Source organism: Jaculus jaculus, chromosome 18 (assembly GCF_020740685.1).
Source record: "Jaculus jaculus isolate mJacJac1 chromosome 18, mJacJac1.mat.Y.cur, whole genome shotgun sequence".
Lineage (NCBI taxonomy): Eukaryota > Metazoa > Chordata > Mammalia > Rodentia > Dipodidae > Jaculus > Jaculus jaculus.
Genome location: NC_059119.1, coordinates 59,211,530 through 59,232,595, shown reverse-complemented (window position 1 = coordinate 59,232,595; position 21,066 = coordinate 59,211,530). Strand labels below are relative to the sequence as shown.

The following is a 21,066-nucleotide window of genomic DNA, read 5'->3' as shown; positions in this document are numbered from 1 at the left end:
AGCCACTTCAGAGAAGAATTTAAAGCTGTAGGATGTTACCACAGTAAGACACTCAATGCTCATATGCATGCATTCTCATAAGTGTTCAAACACTGCATAAACTGTACCTTACCCCCACCCACTCCCAGAAAGGACACGGTTCCTCTTTTCTTTTCTTTATTTTTATTTATTTGTTTGGGAGCAGCAGATAGACAGAGAGAGAAAGAGGCAGAGAGGCCTCCAGCCACTGCAAACTCCAGATGCATGTGCCCCTTTGTGCATCTGGCTTACTTGGGTCCTGGGGAATCAAGCCTCGAACCAGGGTCCTTTGGCTTCACAGGCAAGCGCTTAACCACTAAGCCATCTCTCCAGCCCTTTATTTATTTTTTTCTTTTATTTATTTATTCTTCTGTTTAACAGTTGCTCTTCTGTTTCACAGATTTTAGAAACCTTTTCCTTCAGTCCCGGCCTTACTTGCCAGCATTAAGTCATTTGCGTAGGTTGGTGTTCATTTGCTCTTTGCCCGTCCGAGGTAGTTGGTAATTTGAGCCTCGAGTCCAGCTTGCTTCCTAATAAAAAGATTGAGTGTAGGCGTAAGGGAAGCAGTAGAATGAATAAGGAACAGATAATTCCAGTACTTTAATCTATGTAAGCTGTCAAAATGGAGGTGGTCTATTAACTGGAGAATCTAGAGACTGAATGTTCTGTCTAACTACTGCTTTCACCCCTTTCGCCTAAATGTCTAGAGCTCTAGATTTTGTAGTATGTTTGAGGTCCAGGCTGATTTAACTTCTTGTACATAGGAGAGTGTTGTTCAGACTGAACTTGACTGCAAGTCAGAAATCCTAGGTGCCATTGTTACCCCAACGCTCCGCTGTGTTCCCATAGGCGGGTCAGCCTGATGAGCATTAGTTTTTAACTGCCTTTAGAAACTTAAATTTTTTCTGTCAAAAACCAAACTTGAGTGTGGTGGCACTTGCCTGTAACCCCAGTATAAACTATATTAACTACAATATTACAGCTTTAGGTCACATGAATTTTGGTTGTATTAGTGACAAACACCTCTTAACTACTAAAAACCAAACGAACAAATGTAAAAGCTATTCTGTATTAAGTTCTTATAGTACAAAATGTTATAAAAAGCCATTGAATATATTAGAGTTTAAAATTTAATATATGATTTTTTAAAAATTTTTATTTTTATATATTTGTGTGAGGAAGAAAGACAGAGAATTGGTACACCAGGGCATCCAGCCACTGCAAACGAATCCCAGACACCTGTGCCACCTTGTACATCTGGTTTACATGGGTTCTGGGGAATCGAACCTGAGTCCTTTGACTTTGCAGGCAAGTGCCTTAACCACTAAGGCATCTCTACAGCCCTAATATATGATTTTTGTTTTCTTTCTTTCTTTCTTTCTTTTTTTTTTTTTGAGGTAGGGTCTCATTCTAGCTCAGGCTGACCTCAAACTCACAGTGATCCTCCTATCTCTGCCTCCCAAGTGCTGGGATTAAAGGCACGTGCCACCATGCCCGGCTTAATATATGATTGTTAAACTACTTCTCTTAGCCTTGAAGTTTTTCAGTTAAGTATAAGCAATAACAGTTATCTCTAGATGGAGTATATATCTTAAGATGCAGATAAAACTGTGGAAGTGAAAATGGACAAAGTTGTCTGTTTCCTGCTATTGCTATTTTGTTTTCTAAGCCTTGGATTCAGGAATACAACTTGGGAAATAGCATACATCCAGAATAGCAATTGGTCAAAGACCTTAAGAGGACAGTAATGAGGGACAGCTTATGGAAGGGCTGTTGGCAACACATGACCTCAAGTAGCAAAACACTGGGTTCACCACAGGGCTCTACTTTGTACTTAGGGTCAGGCCACAAGATTAGCAAGGCTTTATGCAGTGCAAAGTTGTTCATCCTTCCTCTTCCCCCTTCCCCTTCTTAAACTTCCGATTGCTGCTTTTGTCTTGAAGCAATAAAGACTGTTTTAAAAAAAAAAGACAAGCCTACCTAGATTCATAGTCAGATTTTGCCAGGGTCATGTGTGTGACCTGTAGAAAGAATTCCTCTGGGCCTATTTATCTGGCCGCTTTTATGAGACTAGATTTAAGTAAGATGTGATATATGGGATAGAATGTATTAGTGCCTGGTATGTGGTACATACCCAGATATGTTTGTTTTTAACTTTTGGTCACTTGTTTTGATACTTTCCTTACTTACCTATTGTTGGGCATAACATATGTTGCTAAGAAGTGATCGTACCATCTGCCTACTGCAAATATGTTTAACCACACATCAGGACATTCTCAGTCAGATAGGAACTGGAAAAATGTCTGTGTATATTCTAGTTAGTAGCTCGGATTTAACAAGTCTAGAGATTCCTTGTTTTAGAAGTTTAGTTAAAGTGTTTAACTCCACAATGAAAGGAGATTGTTATAAACAATACATACTGTAATTTTAAAGGTTGTATCGGTGTGTGCAAAACAAAATAACTTAAAAAATAGACTGAGTCATGAGGAATCAGATATGCCACTAATTGAAGAGAGAGGGAGAGAGAGAGAGAGAGAGAGAGAGAGAGAGAGAGAGTGTGTGTGTGTGTGTGTGTGTAAAATCAAAGCTGTCTATAATATAAAAGGTACTTCTTCTGTGTGACTCGAAATAAAGCCAGAAAGAATCTCACTTTATTTCATACCCAGACAGCTGGTTTTCAGCAATTGCTGAAAGGAATTTGAAAGAACTACCATGTGCTAATAGATAATTGGTAATTGATTATGTAAGGCAGAGTGAAGCATTTGTTTTGTAATCGTGAGATTTATAAGAGATCACTTCAACTCTGCTTTCCTCCCTTCAGGTATAATGGGTCTCTCCCAAATGGCGATAGAGGAAGGAGGAAAAGTAGGTTTGCTCTGTATAAACGACCTAAAGCAAATGGGGTGAAGCCCAGCACTGTGCACATCGCCTGCACCCCTCAGGCTGCAAAGGTAACCGCGCCCCCCCCCCAAAGCACAGAGCAACGAGTGGAAGGAACTCATGTGCAGAAATTAACACACCTGACATTGTCTACATCCTCCAGCACTTGCTTCACATTTCTGTTCCAGAAATTTCCTTTTGGTCAGATTGATTAAGAGACTTTGGAAGCATTTTATTTGAAGGGATAGAAATTAGAAGCAAGCATTTTCATTCCCATTCACATGCTACAGGAGATAGAGGTGAGGCCAGCGCTTGATCTGGTACCACGTAGAATTATGCACCATACAACCTGAGGAGCCAGGGGTTTCTGCTGCCCTGTGGGGTCTTACGTGGGTGGTAAAGGTGTGTCGCTGAACAGTGCATTTAGATGTCAGGAGCACTGTGGGTGGGAAATTGCTGCTGGGAGTCTTTATCAGAAGTTCTGTGGACTAACTTGTTTTGGCTGATATTTGGTTTGTTTCGTGATTTCCACAGTGTTTTCACAAAGTAGACCTTAAGAATCCTTAGTTTGAGTCAAAGAAGTGGAAGAAACATCTCAGCTGTATTTACTGTATAACTTCTGGACCTGGCCTTCTGAATCCCTGGGGGCTCTTTTTCCTTGCTTACCAGAATTTCTAGAAGCTGGGCCTGCACTTGTGGTTTTCCTCGAGTGATCGAGACATCCAGGAAATCTCAGATCTTTCCCTTGCCTATGAGTTCCTCGTCTTCCGCTTTTACAACACAGGCTGAATTCAACGCTGTGATAAGCACAGAAGAAAAATCAGCAGTTGTTTCACTTTGGGAAGTTAGCTGTATGTTAGATAAGTTGGCCCAGGGTCTATGTAAATATTATAGTCTCTAAGCTATATATCCTTGCAAGTTAAATAAATGAGATGCAGTATAACTGACATATGTTACTGTGTCTTGGGTTGTAATCCCAACCCTACATTTAAATGGATCTTCAGCCATGTCTGATATCTACTTTGGAGCACCAAACAAAGGATTCAAGCCTCAAGTAGACCTGTTGTTACTTGAGAGCCAATGAATCTAGGAAGGGTACGTTCATACTGAGGTTAGTTCCTTTGGCTCTTTGGCGGAGAATGCGTACATGAATGGTAGGAGCAAGTGAAAGCCAGTCTCGGAGCCTTTGGTAGTATTTATCCCCCCCGGAATTCTCTTGTCCTTTTGGATCTGCCAATTCTTCGTTACGTTGGGCTAACCCAACATCTACAGGAAACTTAAAGAGCCTTAGTCCCCACCCACTAAGTGCCATCTGAGCCCTCATGGCATTGTGATAGCCAAGTGCACTTAACGCTTTTGGACGTCCCTTAGCTCATAGTATTTTGATTTGAGGGCCACTATTAGTTATAATCTCCACCTCTGAATTATCTTATTTTATACTTTCTCATTTTCAAACTGTCATGTTCCTCATGTTTTCACTATTGTCCTCTTATCTTAGGAATAGAAAATTGGTTAGAGGGCAGTTTTGAACTTTGAGGTCATGGAGAATGCTTAGCTGCCTAGTCTGGCAGACATCTGGGATGAATAATTAGAGCCTCGCCTTCCAGCGAGACTCCAGCTCACCTCACCATGCTCTGCCCTCGCTGTGCGTACGCTTGACAGCTAAAAAGTGTAGCCTCAAAGCCCACAAAAGCTGGATTTCTCTAACCATTACAATTAATTTTTAGGGCTGGGGGTGTAGCTCAGTGATAGAGCGCTTGCCTGGCATGTGTTATGCCCTGAATTTGTGCCCTTACTACTAAAAACAGGAAACTGAAGCAAAAGGATAGAGGGTCTAATCTAATCTTGACTATACTTCGAGACCCTGTTTCTACCTTCACCTTCAAAAACATACAGAATAGGGGCTGGAGAGATGGCTTAGCGGTTAAGCGCTTGCCTGTGAAGCCTAAGGACCCCGGTTCGAGGCTCGGTTCCCCAGGTCCCACATTAGCCAGATGCACAAGGGGGCGCACGCGTCTGGAGTTCGTTTGCAGAGGCTGGAAGCCCTGGCGCGCCCATTCTCTCTCTCTCCCTCTATCTGTCTTTCTCTCTGTGTCTGTCGCTCTCAAATAAATAAATAAATAAAATTTAAAAAAATACAGAATAGCAGTCATTTGAAAAACATGCAATGGGCAGTCTTGATTGTTTCTTGATAAGACAAGAAACAGCGGTTCGGCTGGACAGGGCCCGTGCCTGTAGTCTCAGGACTCAGGAGTCACAGCGTAAAGCTTAGTCCTCTTCGTCGTCTTAAAGCTGTGGTTTCAAAGCCTTATCTATTATATATGAGCTCAAAATTGAAACCAAACATTTCTCCTTAACGGCCTCTTGGCTGTGTATAATCAGTCTTGTGTCTTCCTGTCTGTTCCCCTCCGCATGATCCGTTCCCACTTCCTTTGTTGAAGTTATGAGATTTCCCCTCCTGATAATATCTTCATCTCATTTGCATAGAAATGTCTGAAAATAAAGCCTGAAAGTTCTTGTTTAGCAATGTTTTTCATTTAGGAAAAGTTAAAAAAAAAATAGAAATTCTAGGCATTGCCTCTACTTCCTTTTGTTACATTTAACCGCGCTGTGAAGGTTTCTGGCCAGCATGCACCAAGCGGCTGTCATCCGTGCAGTCCCGAATGGTTAGAAAATGCTCTAACTCTGGTAGATCCACACAGTTCTCAGATCACTTTAAAAAGAAAAAAGATTGTCATTGTCTTGCATAAGTTGTGTGACGATTTTTTTACCTTCCTTTTGTGGAAAGATACTGTGACGTGATTGATTGCTAAGTTTTGCCGTTCACGTTTTCATCGACAGGCAATAAGCAACAAGGACCAGCACAGCATATCGTACACTCTGTCTCGGGCCCAGACAGTGGTTGTTGAATATACTCACGACAGCAGCACCGACATGTTTCAGGTATCGGATGAACTTTTCATTCAAGCATGAAAAAAAATACTCTCAGTGGCTTTGCTGTGGTCAAATTAAATATCACCATATTTTTTTGTTGTTGTTCATTTTTATTTATTTATTTGAGAGTGACAGAGAAATAGGCAGATAGAGAGAGAGAGAGAAAGTGGGCACACCAGGGCCTCCAGTCACTGCAAACGAACTCCAGATGCGTGCGCCCCCTTGTGCATCTGGCTAATGTGGGTCCTGGGGAATCGAGCCTCAAACTGCGGTCCTTAGGCTTCATAGGCTAAGCCATCTCTCCAGCCCAAATATCACCATATTTTAATAAGTATCTGTTTTGATAAGTATCTGTTTAAAACATGTATTGCTTTTGAAACCTCCTATATAAAAGCCATTGTATCATGGTTAAAAGATAGGCTCTGGAATGAGAATTCCTGGTAAGCTTTTCTTAGCTGCTTGATGCCTCAGTGCCTTCCTCTGTAGACTGCAGATAGCTAAGTCTCCCTCATGACTATTAAAGAGGTGTAAATCAGTTTATACATGTAAGATACTCAGATCTGTGCTAGCAATATAGTAAAAAGAAACCCAGAAGTGTTCTGCACACATTTTAACTTTTTTTTTCTTTTCTTATATTACCTCCCACCTTCTTTTCTAGGTAACAAAAATTACAGACAATTTTTAACTATTTACTTCAAATATGGGAAGTTATACTTGTTATTCAGCACATATTTGGTCAAAGCTACTGTTAAAACTTTTTTAGACCCCCCCCCCTTTGATCTTTGTATCAATCTAATGCTAACATTTTTGTAAACTAACTGATTAAGGAGGTGACTACAGGCTGAAATAACAAAAGGTACAAACAAAACCCAGACTCTCTTACAGACTGTAGAGTGATGAAGCCCAAAGATGTAAACAAAATTCTTAATATTTCTTCCTTTATATTAGTTTTTTGAAGGAAACTTAACTAGAATTGGCTGGTATGTTTTTGTAGTTACTGTCCCAATTAATTTTTATTTTTCTTTATTTTATTAAATAAGTAAACAAGGGCTGGAGAGATGGTCCAGTGGTTAAAGGCACTTGTTTGCAAAGGTTGTCAGCCCAGGTTTAAGTCCCTAGGACCCACATAAAACCAGATGCACAAAGTGGCACATGTGTCTGGAGTTTATTTGCAATGGCCCCCTCGCCCCAGCACTTAAACAAAATTTTTTTTTTTAATTTTTATTTTATTTTTTTATTTGAGAGCGACAGACACAGAGAGAAAGACAGATAGAGGGAGAGAGAGAGAATGGGCGCGCCAGGGCTTCCAGCCTCTGCAAACGAACTCCAGACGTGTGCGCCCCCTTGTGCATCTGGCTAACGTGGGACCTGGGGAACCGAGCCTCGAACCGGGGTCCTTAAGCTTCATAGGCAAGCGCTTAACCGCTAAGCCATCTCTCCAGCCCAACAAAATATTTTTTTAAGTAAGTGAACAGTTCTAGAGGTACATTTGATTTTAATCATTGGCAAGATATTTGTGGGGTTGCTCTGTCTTCTGAAGTGTAAATTTGTATTCTACCACGGTCTGAGAGTAAGGGCGTTTGTCCTTGTTTTCACCTTCACTGGCGCTCCGTTACTAGCGTCCTACACGGCCAGGAAGTGTGGATCACGGCTAAGTAATGCCGGGCTTGACACTGACTCTTCTTGTTGAGCTTCACGAACAAGCAATTAAAGTAAATGTGCTGAGCTTTTCTCAAATCAAGGTGGCATCTAGATATTTGATTATACATTTCAAGAAATGCCTTGTATTTCTTTATCTTTTTTAAATATTTTATTATTTATTCATTTGAGAGAAAGAGACAGACAAATAGGCAGAGAGAGAGAAGAAAGAGAATGGGAGTTTCCAGGGCCTCCTGCCACTGCAAACAAACTCTAGACCCACTTGCCGCCTTGTGCAGCTGGCTTCCGTGGGTCCTGGGGGATCAATCCTGGGGCCTTTGGCTTTGCTGGCAGGCACTTTAAATGCCAAGCCATCTCCCCAGCCCTTGTGAATCTTTTATCTTAGTTTTCTTTTGTTTTCCTAAAGAAGATAATTGTTCCCAGTAGCATGAGTCTCTACGGGCATTATGCCTGTGGACAGTTCAAGCCTCCGCATCACAAAGCCTGAGAGAAGCCAAAAACTCCTCCAGTAAATGAGCCAGTCTTTGAGAAACCACTTGGATCCCACTTTGAATTAGCTGCCTTCTAAATTTCACGTTCATTGTTCATTCCATCAGATAACTCCAGTTCGTTTATATGCCAGGTCTGACACCCTTGGTCTAAATGTGAAGAGTAGACCTGTGCTTGGGATGAAGAAGGTGGAGGAAGGACTTGAGAGTCTTTTTTATCTGGAAATTCTTATCAAGTTGAGTAGGACTTTTGCCAACAACCAGTGCAAAGACATTCTGGCAAAATAATAATAATGATTATCATTATTATTATTAATACATTGTGGTAGATTGATGATGAAGAACTACTTGTAGCAGGAACCTTGTGTACAGAAATGTTAGGATATTTGTCTGGATTGACAAAAGGAGAGGCATATTTCTTACAGAAAAAGCTATAACCAGGCTCTGTGACCCAAGTCTCTAATTCCTACTGCATGGGAGGCTGAAGAAGGTAATCACAAGTTCAAGACCTGTCTGGACCCTATTTCAAAATAATAAGTAAAATAGGGGGTGGAACTAGCTCAGTGGGGGAACGCTTGCCTAGGAAAAGGGGCCTGGGAAGCTGAATCGGGATGCTCAGAAGTTTAGAGGCAGCCTCTGGCAACATTGGAGTTCAAGGCACTACCTCAAAAAAGAAACAAAGAGAGAGAGAGAGAGAGAAGGTAGGAAGAGGAGAGGGGAAGAGAAGATAAAAATGCAGACCAGTCCTTGGACTGCATCTGTTGTCTCTAACTGTGTCTTTCTACTCAGGGAAATAGTGTTAGTTTCAAAGGTGTGTGCCATTTTCTTTGGATATCATTATTTTTTAAAAAACTCCAATCTTGCATTTGCTAACCCACCAACTTCTCACCCAAACTGTTCAAGCTAAATGAAAAGGCCTATTTTACTCAAAGATAGGGCAAAGGCACTAATAAGTTCACCATGAAAGTGTGCTAACGTAAGGGACTCTTGACGGTCAGGCTCCACGAAGCGAGGGATGACTGGGAAACGGGCGTCTGGAGGCGGCGGGACTCGCCGTGGATCAAGTGCTGGCAGGGCAAGCCTGGGTCTGAGTGTGGGTCCCAGAGCCGGGGTGGCAGTGCATGAGGATCTGCAACCCCAGCACACCCGCAGGAGGTGGGGAGTCGAGACACGAGTGAGTGGCTACAGGGGAGAGGCCGTTGACGAAAACAAACACAGTTATAAGCAAGAATTGGTAGCTAGTAACCTGAAAAAAATAAATGAAAAAGATCTGAGCTGTGCCCAGGCCTCAGAGCAAGGCTGCCCAGCCTTTAGCATAGAGATCAGTGTTCTTGCACACCTTGTAGAGCCTGGAGACATCGCTGAGCTTCAGATTTATATGAAGGATATCCCTACTGCCATGTTCTAGAGAGATCACAAAACATACTGATACATTCACTATACTCTGCTAAACAAGGTAGAGTAATGCTTCGTAGATTATTCCCACTTAACCAGGTTTTAAAATCACAGCCATCCAGAATTCTCTATTCCCTAAGGTTTCATAAATTCCATCTTCTCGGTTAATTCTCTGCGTGACCACTCTATCAGAGAGTATGACAGGTGAGTTTTCAGGGGTACACATGCCCCCAAAGTTAAGTATTATAAGCTTGACCTTAGAAATTTCAGAGGCTTATCTAATGTTTTTTCCTCTTAAGCCTTTCTTGGTTGGGTTTTACTGTCACTTTTTTAAAATTAGGCTTATATATTTGTTTTTCCTTTTAGATTGGTCGATCAACTGAGAGTCCTATTGATTTTGTAGTAACCGACACAGTTCCTGGAAGTCAAAGTAATTCTGATACACAGTCTGTACAAAGCACTATATCAAGATTTGCCTGTAGAATCATATGTGAACGGAATCCCCCCTTTACAGCCCGAATTTATGCTGCGGGATTTGATTCATCAAAAAACATCTTTCTTGGGGTAAAAGGCTAATTCCCTAAATTTTGCTTTTTTTAAAAAAAATGCCAATTACAAATGACAAATAAATAGAAACTCACTACTCTTTATAGGAAAAGGCTGCCAAATGGAAGACCTCTGATGGGCAGATGGATGGCTTGACCACCAATGGAGTCCTTGTGATGCATCCACGCAACGGGTTCACGGAAGACTCCAAGCCGGGAATATGGAGAGAAATATCAGTGTGTGGAAATGTATTCAGTCTGCGCGAAACCAGATCAGCTCAGCAGAGGGGAAAGATGGTAGGTACTCAGTTGAGCTTCTTCTTGAACTGCAGGAGATACGTGAATAGGCTGTTCTAAGTGCATTTTGTTATTTACTTATTTGAGGGAGGAGGGTGCTCCAGGGCCTCTTGCCATAATGAACTCCAGATCATGTGCCCCTTTGTGCATCTACCTTTAATGTAGGTACCAGGGAATTGAACCCCAGCAGGCAGGCTTTGCAGGCAAGTGCTTTTAACTGCTGAGCCATCTTCCTAGCCCACTTTTTTTTTTTTTTCTTCAAGGTAGGGTCTCACTCTAGCCCAGGCTGACCTAGAATTCACTATGTAGTCTCAGGGTGGCCTCGAACTCATGGCAATCCTCCTATCTCTGCCTCCTAGGCTCTGGGATTAAAGGTGTGTGCCACCATGCCTGGCTTAGCCCACGTTTTTAAGAAGCACCTCTTGAATATGTTGCTGACACAGCTATTTTGGACAATCCAGTGCTGATTTCCAAACACGCACTACAGCACAGTATTTTGGGTTTCAATCAGGGAACTGGAAGCATTTATTCTTCTGTTACATTACGGTTACATAGCTTGTAACGTAAACTGTCCTAGATTAAACAGCGTGCTGATTTGTTTATTCCTTTGACTGTCTTACCCAAAGATACTAGATTGAATGATTAGTCAGATATTTGTCATAAGTTTTCTTTAAGCTAAAACGAGAGATGTTACTCTTGAATATTTTATCTTTAGTTCTCAAACTTGTACTTTTCATGATACTCAATATCATGATACATTTAAGTTTATGGATAAATATTCAAGTTTCTTGGGTATTTACTGGATAATCCTAGGAAATATCACTTCTTGAGCTAGAAGCATGTAAGACCAAAACTCACAGGTAAAAATCAAAACACAGGGCTGGAGAGATGGCTCAGCGGTTAAGGCACTTGTCTGCAAAGCTAATGACCTGGGTTCGAGTTCCCCAGTACCTCTGTAAAGGCAGTTGTACAAAGTGGCACATGTGGCTGGAGTTTGTTTGCAGTGGCTGGAGGCCCTGGCATGCCCAGTCTCTGTCTCTATTTTCTGTCTCTGCTTGCAAATAAATAAAATTATTTTTTACAAAAATGAAGACAGTGATGAATGTTCTTTTTATCCTTTTGTCCTGTAGGTGGAAATGGAAACGAATCAGTTACAAGATGGCTCGCTGGTGGACCTCTGCGGCGCAACCTTGCTGTGGCGTACTGCAGAAGGCCTTTCCCATACTCCCACCGTGAAGCATCTGGAAGCTTTGAGACAGGAAATCAATGCAGCCCGGCCTCAGTGCCCCGTCGGGTTTAACACGCTAGCATTCCCAAGCATGAAGAGGAAAGACGTCGTCGATGAAAAACAGCCGTGGGTATACCTAAACTGCGGCCACGTCCACGGCTACCATGACTGGGGAAACAAGGAAGAGCGTGACGGCAAAGACCGGGAGTGTCCTATGTGTAGGTCTGTGGGTCCCTACGTCCCTCTGTGGCTTGGGTGTGAAGCTGGGTTTTATGTGGACGCCGGCCCTCCAACCCATGCGTTCAGCCCTTGTGGGCATGTGTGTTCAGAAAAGACAACGGCCTACTGGTCCCAGATCCCGCTTCCGCATGGCACACACACGTTCCACGCAGCCTGCCCCTTCTGTGCGCATCAGCTGGCTGGTGAGCAAGGCTACATCAGACTTATTTTCCAAGGACCGCTGGACTAACGGACAGTTGTCCCTCAGGACTGCATTTTACATTTATAAGCTAAGTGAGTTGGGTTTTCCAACCCGTTGTCCATGTCAGTTTCTCTGCTCTGGTCATTTGCATTAAAATGAAGAAATTTTTTAAATATTTATAATCAGCGTCAATTTCTGAGCAAAATCTTAAGCAAAGGAATTTTTGAAAGTTCTAGACTTCTGAATTCTGAGTTTTGAAACTATATTTTGAGGAGAACAAGACATAAGTCTAATTTGATGCCTTCATTTTAGTTTTTGAATCACCCAGCCTCAGTGCTGAGAAATTGTTTTATATAACTGAGGGTACTGTTGGTTCAAACTATGTTAGTTTACAGTTTGTTGCAAACATTGTACAATACAGCAACTTGTATGTTAAATTTTCTTCTATTTATCTTGATCACAGAGAATCGAATGTTCTTAACAGAGCAGCATGGTAGCTGGTGTCGCACGCCTTGGGTGTGAATGGCAGTTAGTGCGCACGCAGCTCAACAGTTGCAAAGTCGAGAAGGACCAGAGAGCCTCTCCCTAGCCCCACATAAACAGGGGATTTGGTAATTTCGATACTTTGTAAAACCAGATTCATATTAGTTACCATTGTCTCAGAGGTGTTTGTTTTTAACCACATCGAAGTTAACCAGGAAAGACTTTTTTCCTTAATGTTTCTCTCAAGTGTAGTACTATAACAAAAGTACAGTCTAAAGAACGTTTTATACGCTCCTTTGAATATGCAGTTTAATCCAGATTACCTATTTTTCTCCCGTGATAACTAACCTGTTTTTAGTACCAGCACCATTTGGCAAGTTTATTTTTTTGATATAAACTGTGATTCATCTGTTCACTGTTTTTAGGGGGGGGGGAGAGCATTCCTATAAGAAAAAGTATAAATTAATAAAAAGAGTGACTTGATTGCTTTTAGAGAAAAAAAAAAGAAAATGTTTTGTTAATTATTCTACATATGGCATTATCCAGGCATTGGAAAATCTAGAGACAGAAAGGGTTGAACGACCATAGTACCTCCCTTTTTTAGCCTAGCAGACCAAGCTTAACTGTGGGCTTGGATGCTAAGGAGTTGCAGCGTAGCCCAAGGAAGCGCTTGGCTGGCGGTGAGCGTCACCAGTGAGGCAGAGCGGAGGAGCGCCCTGCAGGGGCTGCCCGTTCTTGAACTCCCGTGGACACTGTGCTTCTGAGGCGAGACGACACTTCTCTCCACTCCAAGCCTTCTGTAAACAAGCACCAGAAGTACAGACAATTGCACTACACCAAACCCTGTGTGACACTTACAGAAATCAGTCGACTTTCGATTAGGCAGAATCATCTCTCAGTCTTTTGATTTCTTTCCTTTAGTTTGAAAGGTTGTATAATACTTAATTGACCATAGCAAATTTTTGTATGTAGTAGCATAGCTTTAATTTATCCTATAACATTAATGTTCTGACTTTTTAAAAAAATGCTTAGAAGCCATGAACTATTTTATTTTATTTTATTTTTTGTCAACGTTTCTTGTTTTGAAAAGAGGATCATTTGGGTTCACTCAGGAAATGCATGTCAGGAAACTAGTATTATAAGTTAGTTGTGATGTATCAGTAACTGCTGGTTACCCCCTTTTCAGAGAATTTAACTGATTTTTGACGTTTTCTAGGTTGTCCCATGCTCTGTGACTAATGCGAGGAAACTTGAGTCCTGTGTCGTGTGTGTTCTTGTCATTTCCATTCAGGCTGTGTATTGTAGCTTAATTTTTATTTGCAATTAATTTATTCAAACTAAGTAAATACTTTTCAAAATAAACATGTGAATTTGCCTCTGTGTTTCCTTTTTTTTTTTTGGTTTTTTGAGGTAGGGTCTCACTCTGGCCCAGGCTGACCTGGAATTCACTATGTAGTCTCAGGGTGGCCTCGAACTCATGGTGATCCTCCTACCTCTGCCTTCCAAGTGCTGGGATTAAAGGTGTGCACCACCACGCCTGACCTGTGTTTCTTTTTGCAACTGAGAATGAGAAGCCAGAAGTAAAAACTGACTCTACCTACCCTTTAAGAATACTCATCTGAAATACTTAAGGACTCTGCATTTAACTAACACTTTAAGGTCACTGGTTCTCTTTGTAGCCATGTCTTACTAATAACAATGTTCGTGGTTGAGTAACTTCACCTTTTCTAAGTAAGGTAAGTCCTATTAGACAGTTGCCTCTTCACAAACTGCATGCTCAACGATACAATTTGTGCCTTAGTGACAATAAAGAGTTTCATGTTCCTCTCAAAGGGCTGGAATTTTCTCCTAACGGATAGGAAAGGCCTGGCTTACGTTAGACACTGCTTTCTGTTCGAGTACTTTGATTGTTAGTCCTGTCTCTTTGCCGAGTGCCCTAGTTTTCCAACTGTATTAAACAAAAAAAAAAAAGTGTCTACAGAGGCCTCCTAAAAGCACTTTCAAAAAAAGATAATCCTTGCCACTTTTATGAAAGCAATCTTCATATTTGAAAGTTCCTTATTTTGCCCAAAGAATTCCCTTTCCATTCATCCAGAGTATGAGTCACAAAGGGCAAACATTCAAACGTGAGAGTCTTGTTATTGGTATGTTGACCCCTGTGGTGTTAGAGATTGAAGTTAGGGTCTCACACATGCAAAGAAAGCACTCAAACATGGGTGCTGTATCCCCAGCCCCAAGCTGTCCTCTTGAAGTCATAACTGCTTACTTTGCTCTTATATAAAAATCTTCTAGTGTTGATTAGGAATAAATTATTTAAATACATAGTTACACATAATGTTTGAGTGCTCCAACTCTATTTTTCCTTCAAGATATCTCAAGAGCCACAAGTGATACATGATCTTAACATAGTTATTTGATGCAGAAAGAGGCAGAGAGAAAATGGGCACGCCAGGACTCCAGCACTCCAGATGCACGCACCCCCTTACGAATCTGGCTTATGTGGGTCCTGGAGAATCGAACCGGATCCTTTGGCTTTGCAGACAAACATCTTAACTGCTAAGCCATCTCTCCAGCCTGATACATGATCTTTTGACGCGTACTGAGACCACCAATGAATATATGAATATCCATTTTCCCCATAAAATTACAAGCAATTTTAGAACCATGGTCCTTTTCCCCAGTGTATCTCCTGAGCTACCTACTGTACATTCAGCTGGTCATGAGGTCTGTGGTCCCCACTGCTTTCTCTATAAGCATTAGCCTTGTAGCAAATCTGACCAGCACAGCTACGTAACTTGTCTTTTACACTTCCCTTCCTGAAGTATGTATTACTTGCTCACACAGCACAAACACCAGTTCCTGGTGTGCATCAAACCACATTCCAAACATTGGGTGATGCCGCAAGAAGAAAAAGTTGCCTACCTCCATAATGAGAAAGGGAACAATGGAGAAGAAAAAGTAAAAATGGCAAGGTAGAACACTGCTGAGGGGATAAATAAAGCAGAAAAGAAGAGAAAATACCACGTGCAAGGAGGAAGGTCGCGCAGTAGGACCAGGGAAAGCCTTGCTGGGAATGTGGTGTTTGAGTCAAAACATGATGGAGCTTAGGAAAAAGTATGTTTGGGTGGAGGGTGCAGCCATTCATTGCAAGGACCCTGAATTGGAAGTTTCCCTAAAGGTGGCAGCGTGGTTATGAGGTATGAAAATAGGAAGTATAAGAGGGAAGGTTTTTTTTTTTTTTTTTTTCTTTCTTTCTTATTTTTCTTTCCAGGGTAGGTAGGGTTTAGCTCTAGACCAGGCTGGCCTGGAATTCACTATGTAGTTTCAAAGTGGCCTGGAACTCATGGTGATCCTCCTACTTCTGCCTCCTGAGTGCTAGGATTAAGGGCATGTGACACCATGCCTGGCTTTAAGATTTTTTTTAAACATTTATTTGAGGTAATTAGGGAGAGAGAAAATGGGCACACCAGGGCCTCCAGGCACTGCAAAAAACTCCAGATGCCAGTGCCACCTTGTACATCTATCTGGCTTTATCTTGGCACTAGGAAATCAAACCTGGATCGCCAGCCAGCAGCTTAAGTGCTAAGCCATCTCTCCAGTCCAAGATTTTTTTTTTTATTTTTTATTTTGGTTTTTCGAGGTAGGGTCTCACTCTAGCCCAGGCTGACCTGGGCTTCACTATGGAGTCTCAGGGTGGCCTTGAACTCATGACAATCATCCTACCTCTGCCTCCCAAGTGCTCGGATTAAAGGTGTGCGCCACCGCGCCCAGCTGACTTTTTTTTTTTTTTTTTAAATGACAGGCTTGTGACAGGAGATAGATCATGAAGGACTTTTGTTTTTAGGGTTTTTTTTTTTTTTTTTTCAAGGTAGGGTCTTACTCTAGCCCAGGCTGACGTGGAATTCACTATGTAGCCCCAGGGTGGCCTTGGACTCATGGTGATCTTCCTACCTCTGCCTCTCGAGTGCTGGGATTAAAGGCGTGTGCCACTACGCCTGGCTGCTTTTAGTTTTTCTGGTCCAGGCTGACCTGGAATTCACTATGGAGTCTCAGGATGGTCTAGAACTCATGGCGATCCTCCTACCTCTGCCTCCTGAGTGCTGGGATTAAAGGCATTTGCTACCACGCCCAGTTTATGAAGGACTTTTATTCTGTGTGAGATGGGAAGAGTTTGAGCCTGGGAATGACAATTTGACTTCCTTACTAGGAGTCATTGTCTTGGGTCAAGGTAGTGGCAGTGGATATGGTTTGAAAAGGGGTCAGTTTCTTGGATCTGTTAGTTTTTGTTTAAATTATAAATACCTATTTTTATTGACACAGGTTATAGTCTTGTATACACTTATCCCCAGTCTCCGTTACCATGAGGGTCCTCAGTGGGGTCCTTGATGTTCCTTGTGGGGTAATTAGAGCCTCTGAGTTTCTGTGTGGGCTGTACCTCAGGGTGTTCCTACACACTCAGTGGTTCTTGCCTTCATGCCCTCTCTTCTCCAGCAATCCCTGAGCCTTGGGTGTGCTAATAGATTGCTTTTAGTGTTGGGTTTTCTGTATTTCTGTTACGATGTGAGAAAGCAGCAGAGAGAGAAAAGGTGCGCCAGGGCCTCCAGCCACTACAGACAAACTCCAGATGCATGCTCCCCCTTGTACATCTGGCTTACGTGGGTCCTGGGGAATTGAAGCTGGGTTCTTTGGCTTTGCAGGCAAGTTCCTTAACCGCTAAGCCATCTCTCCAGCCCTCTTAATTTGTTTTTGTTTTTGTTTTTCCTCTTCATGGCTATCACAATATATAGTGCTCTTTTTAAATTAGTGATATTTAAGAAACATTAAAGATATATGAAGAGTCTTTCTTTTCACTCACTATGAATATATCTTACCTGCCTAACCTGTCAGACGTGCACATCCCCTAAGAAAGGAAGCATGCATTGGAGTCTGAATGCCTATATCAGATTCATTTGTTCAATTAAAAAAATATACTGAGGTAAGTGGAAGACCCTGGAGATATGAAATAGGAGTAAAATAGAAGTGATTTCTACCCTTGCATGCTGAAAATGTAGAACATAAATAATCAAATGCAGTGGAAAGTGAAATAATCAATTGCAATATGGAGAAAGTAAATAATCAAACGTAGTAGAAAGTGAAATAATCAATTGCAATATGGTATGGTAAGTGCTAAACCAAGGTTAGTGGCTTCCTAGAATACCTGCCTCACTCTGGATGAAATGATCAAAGATGTGCAATAACTCAGATCCCGTTTTAGGTTTTGTGGCCCCCAGGCTGCCAGGAAAATGCTGTCATGAGAAAAGAACGCTCCTGGAAGCACGGGTCATTCCCAGGCTGGCGGAGTTCCCGAAGCCATTGTTTCTCCCCCGACTTGCAGTTCCGGCAGCCTGGGCTCTGAGCCGTCATGGAAGGGGTGTCATTCAGCCTCTGGTTGAGTTCCTGTCTTCCCCTCGTGTGACTGTGTGAACAGGTAGTGTGGGCCCTTGGTGATACAGCCGGTGGCGGCCCAGAATTCAGAGAGCTTATTATTTTGAGCAGCGCAGTCCCACATATACTGGCCATTGCGTCATCAACCGTGCCAACCACATTTCTGTGGAACATCGTGTGGACTTTATCCACGCTGGGTGGATATAACAGCCTGTATCTTTGCAAGGTAGCCATGGAGCAAATGTTGCCTGCCTTCTCCCAACTTCTGCCAGCATCGTGACAATAAAATTCTTTCCAAGCTGGGCATGGTGGTGCATGCCTTTAATCTCAGCACTTGGGAGGCAGAGGTAGGAGGATCACCGTGAGTTTGAGGCCACCCTGAGACTACATAGTGAATGCCAGGTCATCCTGAGCCAGAGTGAGACCCTACCTTGAAAAACAAAAATAAATAAATAATCTTTCCAACACCTGTTAAGCCATGTCCTGTTTCACTGAGGGCTGCAATTGGAGCATTGGCCAAGTGGTTGACACAGAGGTCCTGCCTAGTCTGGTAGAGCTCACAAACAGCTCAGAACCCAATGTGTTGATGTCTTCTCTCCACACTGAGGGCAACATTGTCAAAGCGACAGATCCCCAGACTTCTGCGAGCACGTTCAATGAAGGTCCACCCCAGCTCCCAAAGCACCCAGAGTCCTCTATCCTGAAGGAAGCCACCTGAGCCCTAAGCAGTGTGGCTGCCAGTGGCCTTTACATGTAACACCCGATTGTGTGGAATCTGCTGCCTCTGGTGGTCATGCTGAAACAAAACTGCAGAAAGTGAGGGGCCTCGGGAGGTGTGGGCTGGGCTTCAGAAGGAGCCAAGTTGGCTGGACCATATTGAGTTCTTTTGGGGGAGACCTCCGAAGTCTTAATTTCCTTTTTATTTATATTTTATTATTTATTTATTTCACCGAGAAAGAGGGAGAGAATGGGCGTACCAGGGCCTCTAGCCACTGCAAAGGAACTCCAGATGCGTGTGCCCCCTTGTGCCTGTGGCTAATGCGGTCCTGGGGAATCGAACCTGGGTCCTTTTGGCTTTGCAGGCAAACACGCCTTAACCGCTAAGCCATCCCTCCAGCCCAAGTCTTAATTTATTATTATTTTTTTTCTAAAATAACCTCAACACTCTGGAAGCTGAAGCAGGAAGATTACTGAAAGTCTGAGGCTAGTGTGGGCTACATAGTGAGATGCTGTCTCCAGTGAGTAACAAAATGTTTGCCTTCAGGAGGGCACAGAGATGCGGTGGAGGGGGCGTGGAAACTGGAGTTAGTGGGGAATGAAAGAAACTGGCGAACTTTGCACAAGCTAATGGCAGTGATACAGTGAGTTGCATGATGGGTTTGGCCTTCTGCATCTGAGAGTCAGAATTAAAGCCAAACAGAAGGTGGGATTCAGACGCCCCAGTAGGCAGAGGCGTCAGGGGCCTAAAGATCATGCCCACGAGCCTCCCAGCCACCTGTCCCTTTCCTGGCGCTCCCGGACACCCCTAGTGCTGTATCACAAGACTTCACCGTGGTGCTGCGATGTGCGTAATGGGAAACCCTTCCTTTTCTGAGACCGCCGAGCTGCTAGTGATTAAAGTCTCCTGTCTTCAAAAAAACAAAACAGGGCCGGAGAGATGGCTTAGCGGTTAAACGCTCGCCTGTGAAGCCTAAGGACCTCATTTCGAGTCTCAATTCCCCAGGACTCGCGTTAGCCAGATGCACAAGGGGGTGCATGCATCTGGAGTTTATTTGCAGTGGCTGGAGGCCCTTCTCTCTCTGCCTCTTTCTCTATGTGTCAAATAAATAAATAAAAATATTAAAAACAAACAAACAAACAAAATACCTGCAGATTCAAAAGTCCAGAAAGAGGCTGTGCGTGGACGGACGGTGGTGAATTTTGCCACAGGGGCCTCCATAAAGCAGTTGTGGAAGCTTGGTCACTCTGGAATGTTGGGGCCACTGAAAAATCTGCTCCCTGCACCAGAGGTGAAGATTATCGTCCTTGACATCTTCCCCTGTGTCCTGCAGAAGACAGGTGAGCTGTGTGAGAGGAAAAGCCTTTGTCAAGGACTCGGGGGCCTTGACAGATGTGAAGCTTTGCAGCTCCATGACAACCCTCAGATGGACCACGGCTCTATCTGTTCTCTGCCTCTCTCTCCTTGCAAATACAAAAAGAATAGGTAGAACTGAGTAATCCGGTCATTTTTGTTCTGTTACTTATCACACCCCAGTATGCCTTTTGTTCTTTTTTTTTTTTCTTTTAGTTTTCTTCTTTTTTTCTTTGAGACAGAGTTTTGCTACATATTCCAAGCTGGCCTTGAACTTACTGTAGACAAGGCTGGCGTGTAATCTATGGCAGTCCCACGACCTCGGCATCCCACGTGTTAGGACTACAGAAGGGTCACCACACCCAGCCTACTGTGGCTTATGCATATAAAAACAAATAAACAAATAAACCTGAGGTTTGGAGAAGATGGCCTAGCAGTTAAGGCGTTTGCCTGCAAAGCCAAAGGACCCTGGTTCAGTTCCTCAGAACCCACGTAAGCCAGATGCACAAAGGGATGCATGCGTCTGGAGTTCATTTGCAGTGGCTGGAGGCCCTGTTGTGCCCATTCTCTCCCTCCCTGTCTCTCTCCCTCTCTCTTTCTCTCTCCCTCTTTCTCTCTCTCAAATAAATAAAATATTAAAAATAAATAAACCCGAACCCTCTGATCACCAGCCTTAGGGATACGCTCTGATGATCAAAGCCAAAGTGTTTCTTCGCAGGGACTATTGGCATTTTGAGCAGCCCAGTTGTTCCTTGTATTAGCACTGTCCTGGTCAGGGCATTTAATGTTCCTGGACCTCACACTACACCACGAGAATGCCAGTGGCACTCCAAAGTCCTGGCAACGTTTCAAATTATAATCACTTGCCACATAATGCTACATTGGTCAGACTGCATATAAGGTGGTGGGTGGTGGGTGTCCAAGAGAGCCTAGTCTGTTAGGTACTTTGTTCATCACTGTGACCAAATACTGGGCAAAAGGCAACCTAAGGAAGGAAGGGTTTATTGCAGTTTGAAGTACAGTCTATGGTGGCAGGAAAGACGTGAGGACAGGGGCTTAAGCTGGTCACATTTGGTCCATGGTGATGAAGCAGGGAGTCATGGACGCTGGTGTTCAGCTAGCTTTGTCTGATTGTTTTTTAAACAGTCCAGGACTCCAGCCCATGTAATGCACCACCTAAGCTAAGGGCTTGCTCTTCAGCCTGTGGGTGGAGGTAATAGGAC

At 43.0% G+C, this 21,066-nt stretch overlaps 1 protein-coding gene and 1 long non-coding RNA gene across 2 annotated transcripts in view; one reads left to right on the top strand and one right to left on the bottom strand.

The window, feature by feature from the left end:
• Peli1 (pellino E3 ubiquitin protein ligase 1) overlaps positions 1-13,723 on the top strand; it is a 45,599-nt gene extending 31,876 nt beyond the window's left edge. Inside the window, exons 3-7 of the mRNA XM_004660084.2 lie at positions 2,840-2,969; positions 5,740-5,841; positions 9,741-9,938; positions 10,028-10,216; positions 11,347-13,723. Coding sequence (XP_004660141.1) covers positions 2,840-2,969; positions 5,740-5,841; positions 9,741-9,938; positions 10,028-10,216; positions 11,347-11,913 — 1,186 coding nt within the window. The 3' untranslated portion in view covers positions 11,914-13,723. The remainder of the gene's footprint in view (positions 1-2,839; positions 2,970-5,739; positions 5,842-9,740; positions 9,939-10,027; positions 10,217-11,346) is intronic.
• Positions 267-19,814, bottom strand: LOC123455777. The gene is made up of 3 exons (XR_006634132.1): positions 19,639-19,814; positions 3,565-3,695; positions 267-548 (listed from the first exon to the last, which is right to left on the bottom strand). It is a non-coding gene; the product is annotated as an uncharacterized LOC123455777 (long non-coding RNA).
• Between the last annotated feature and the right edge of the window lie 1,252 nt (positions 19,815-21,066).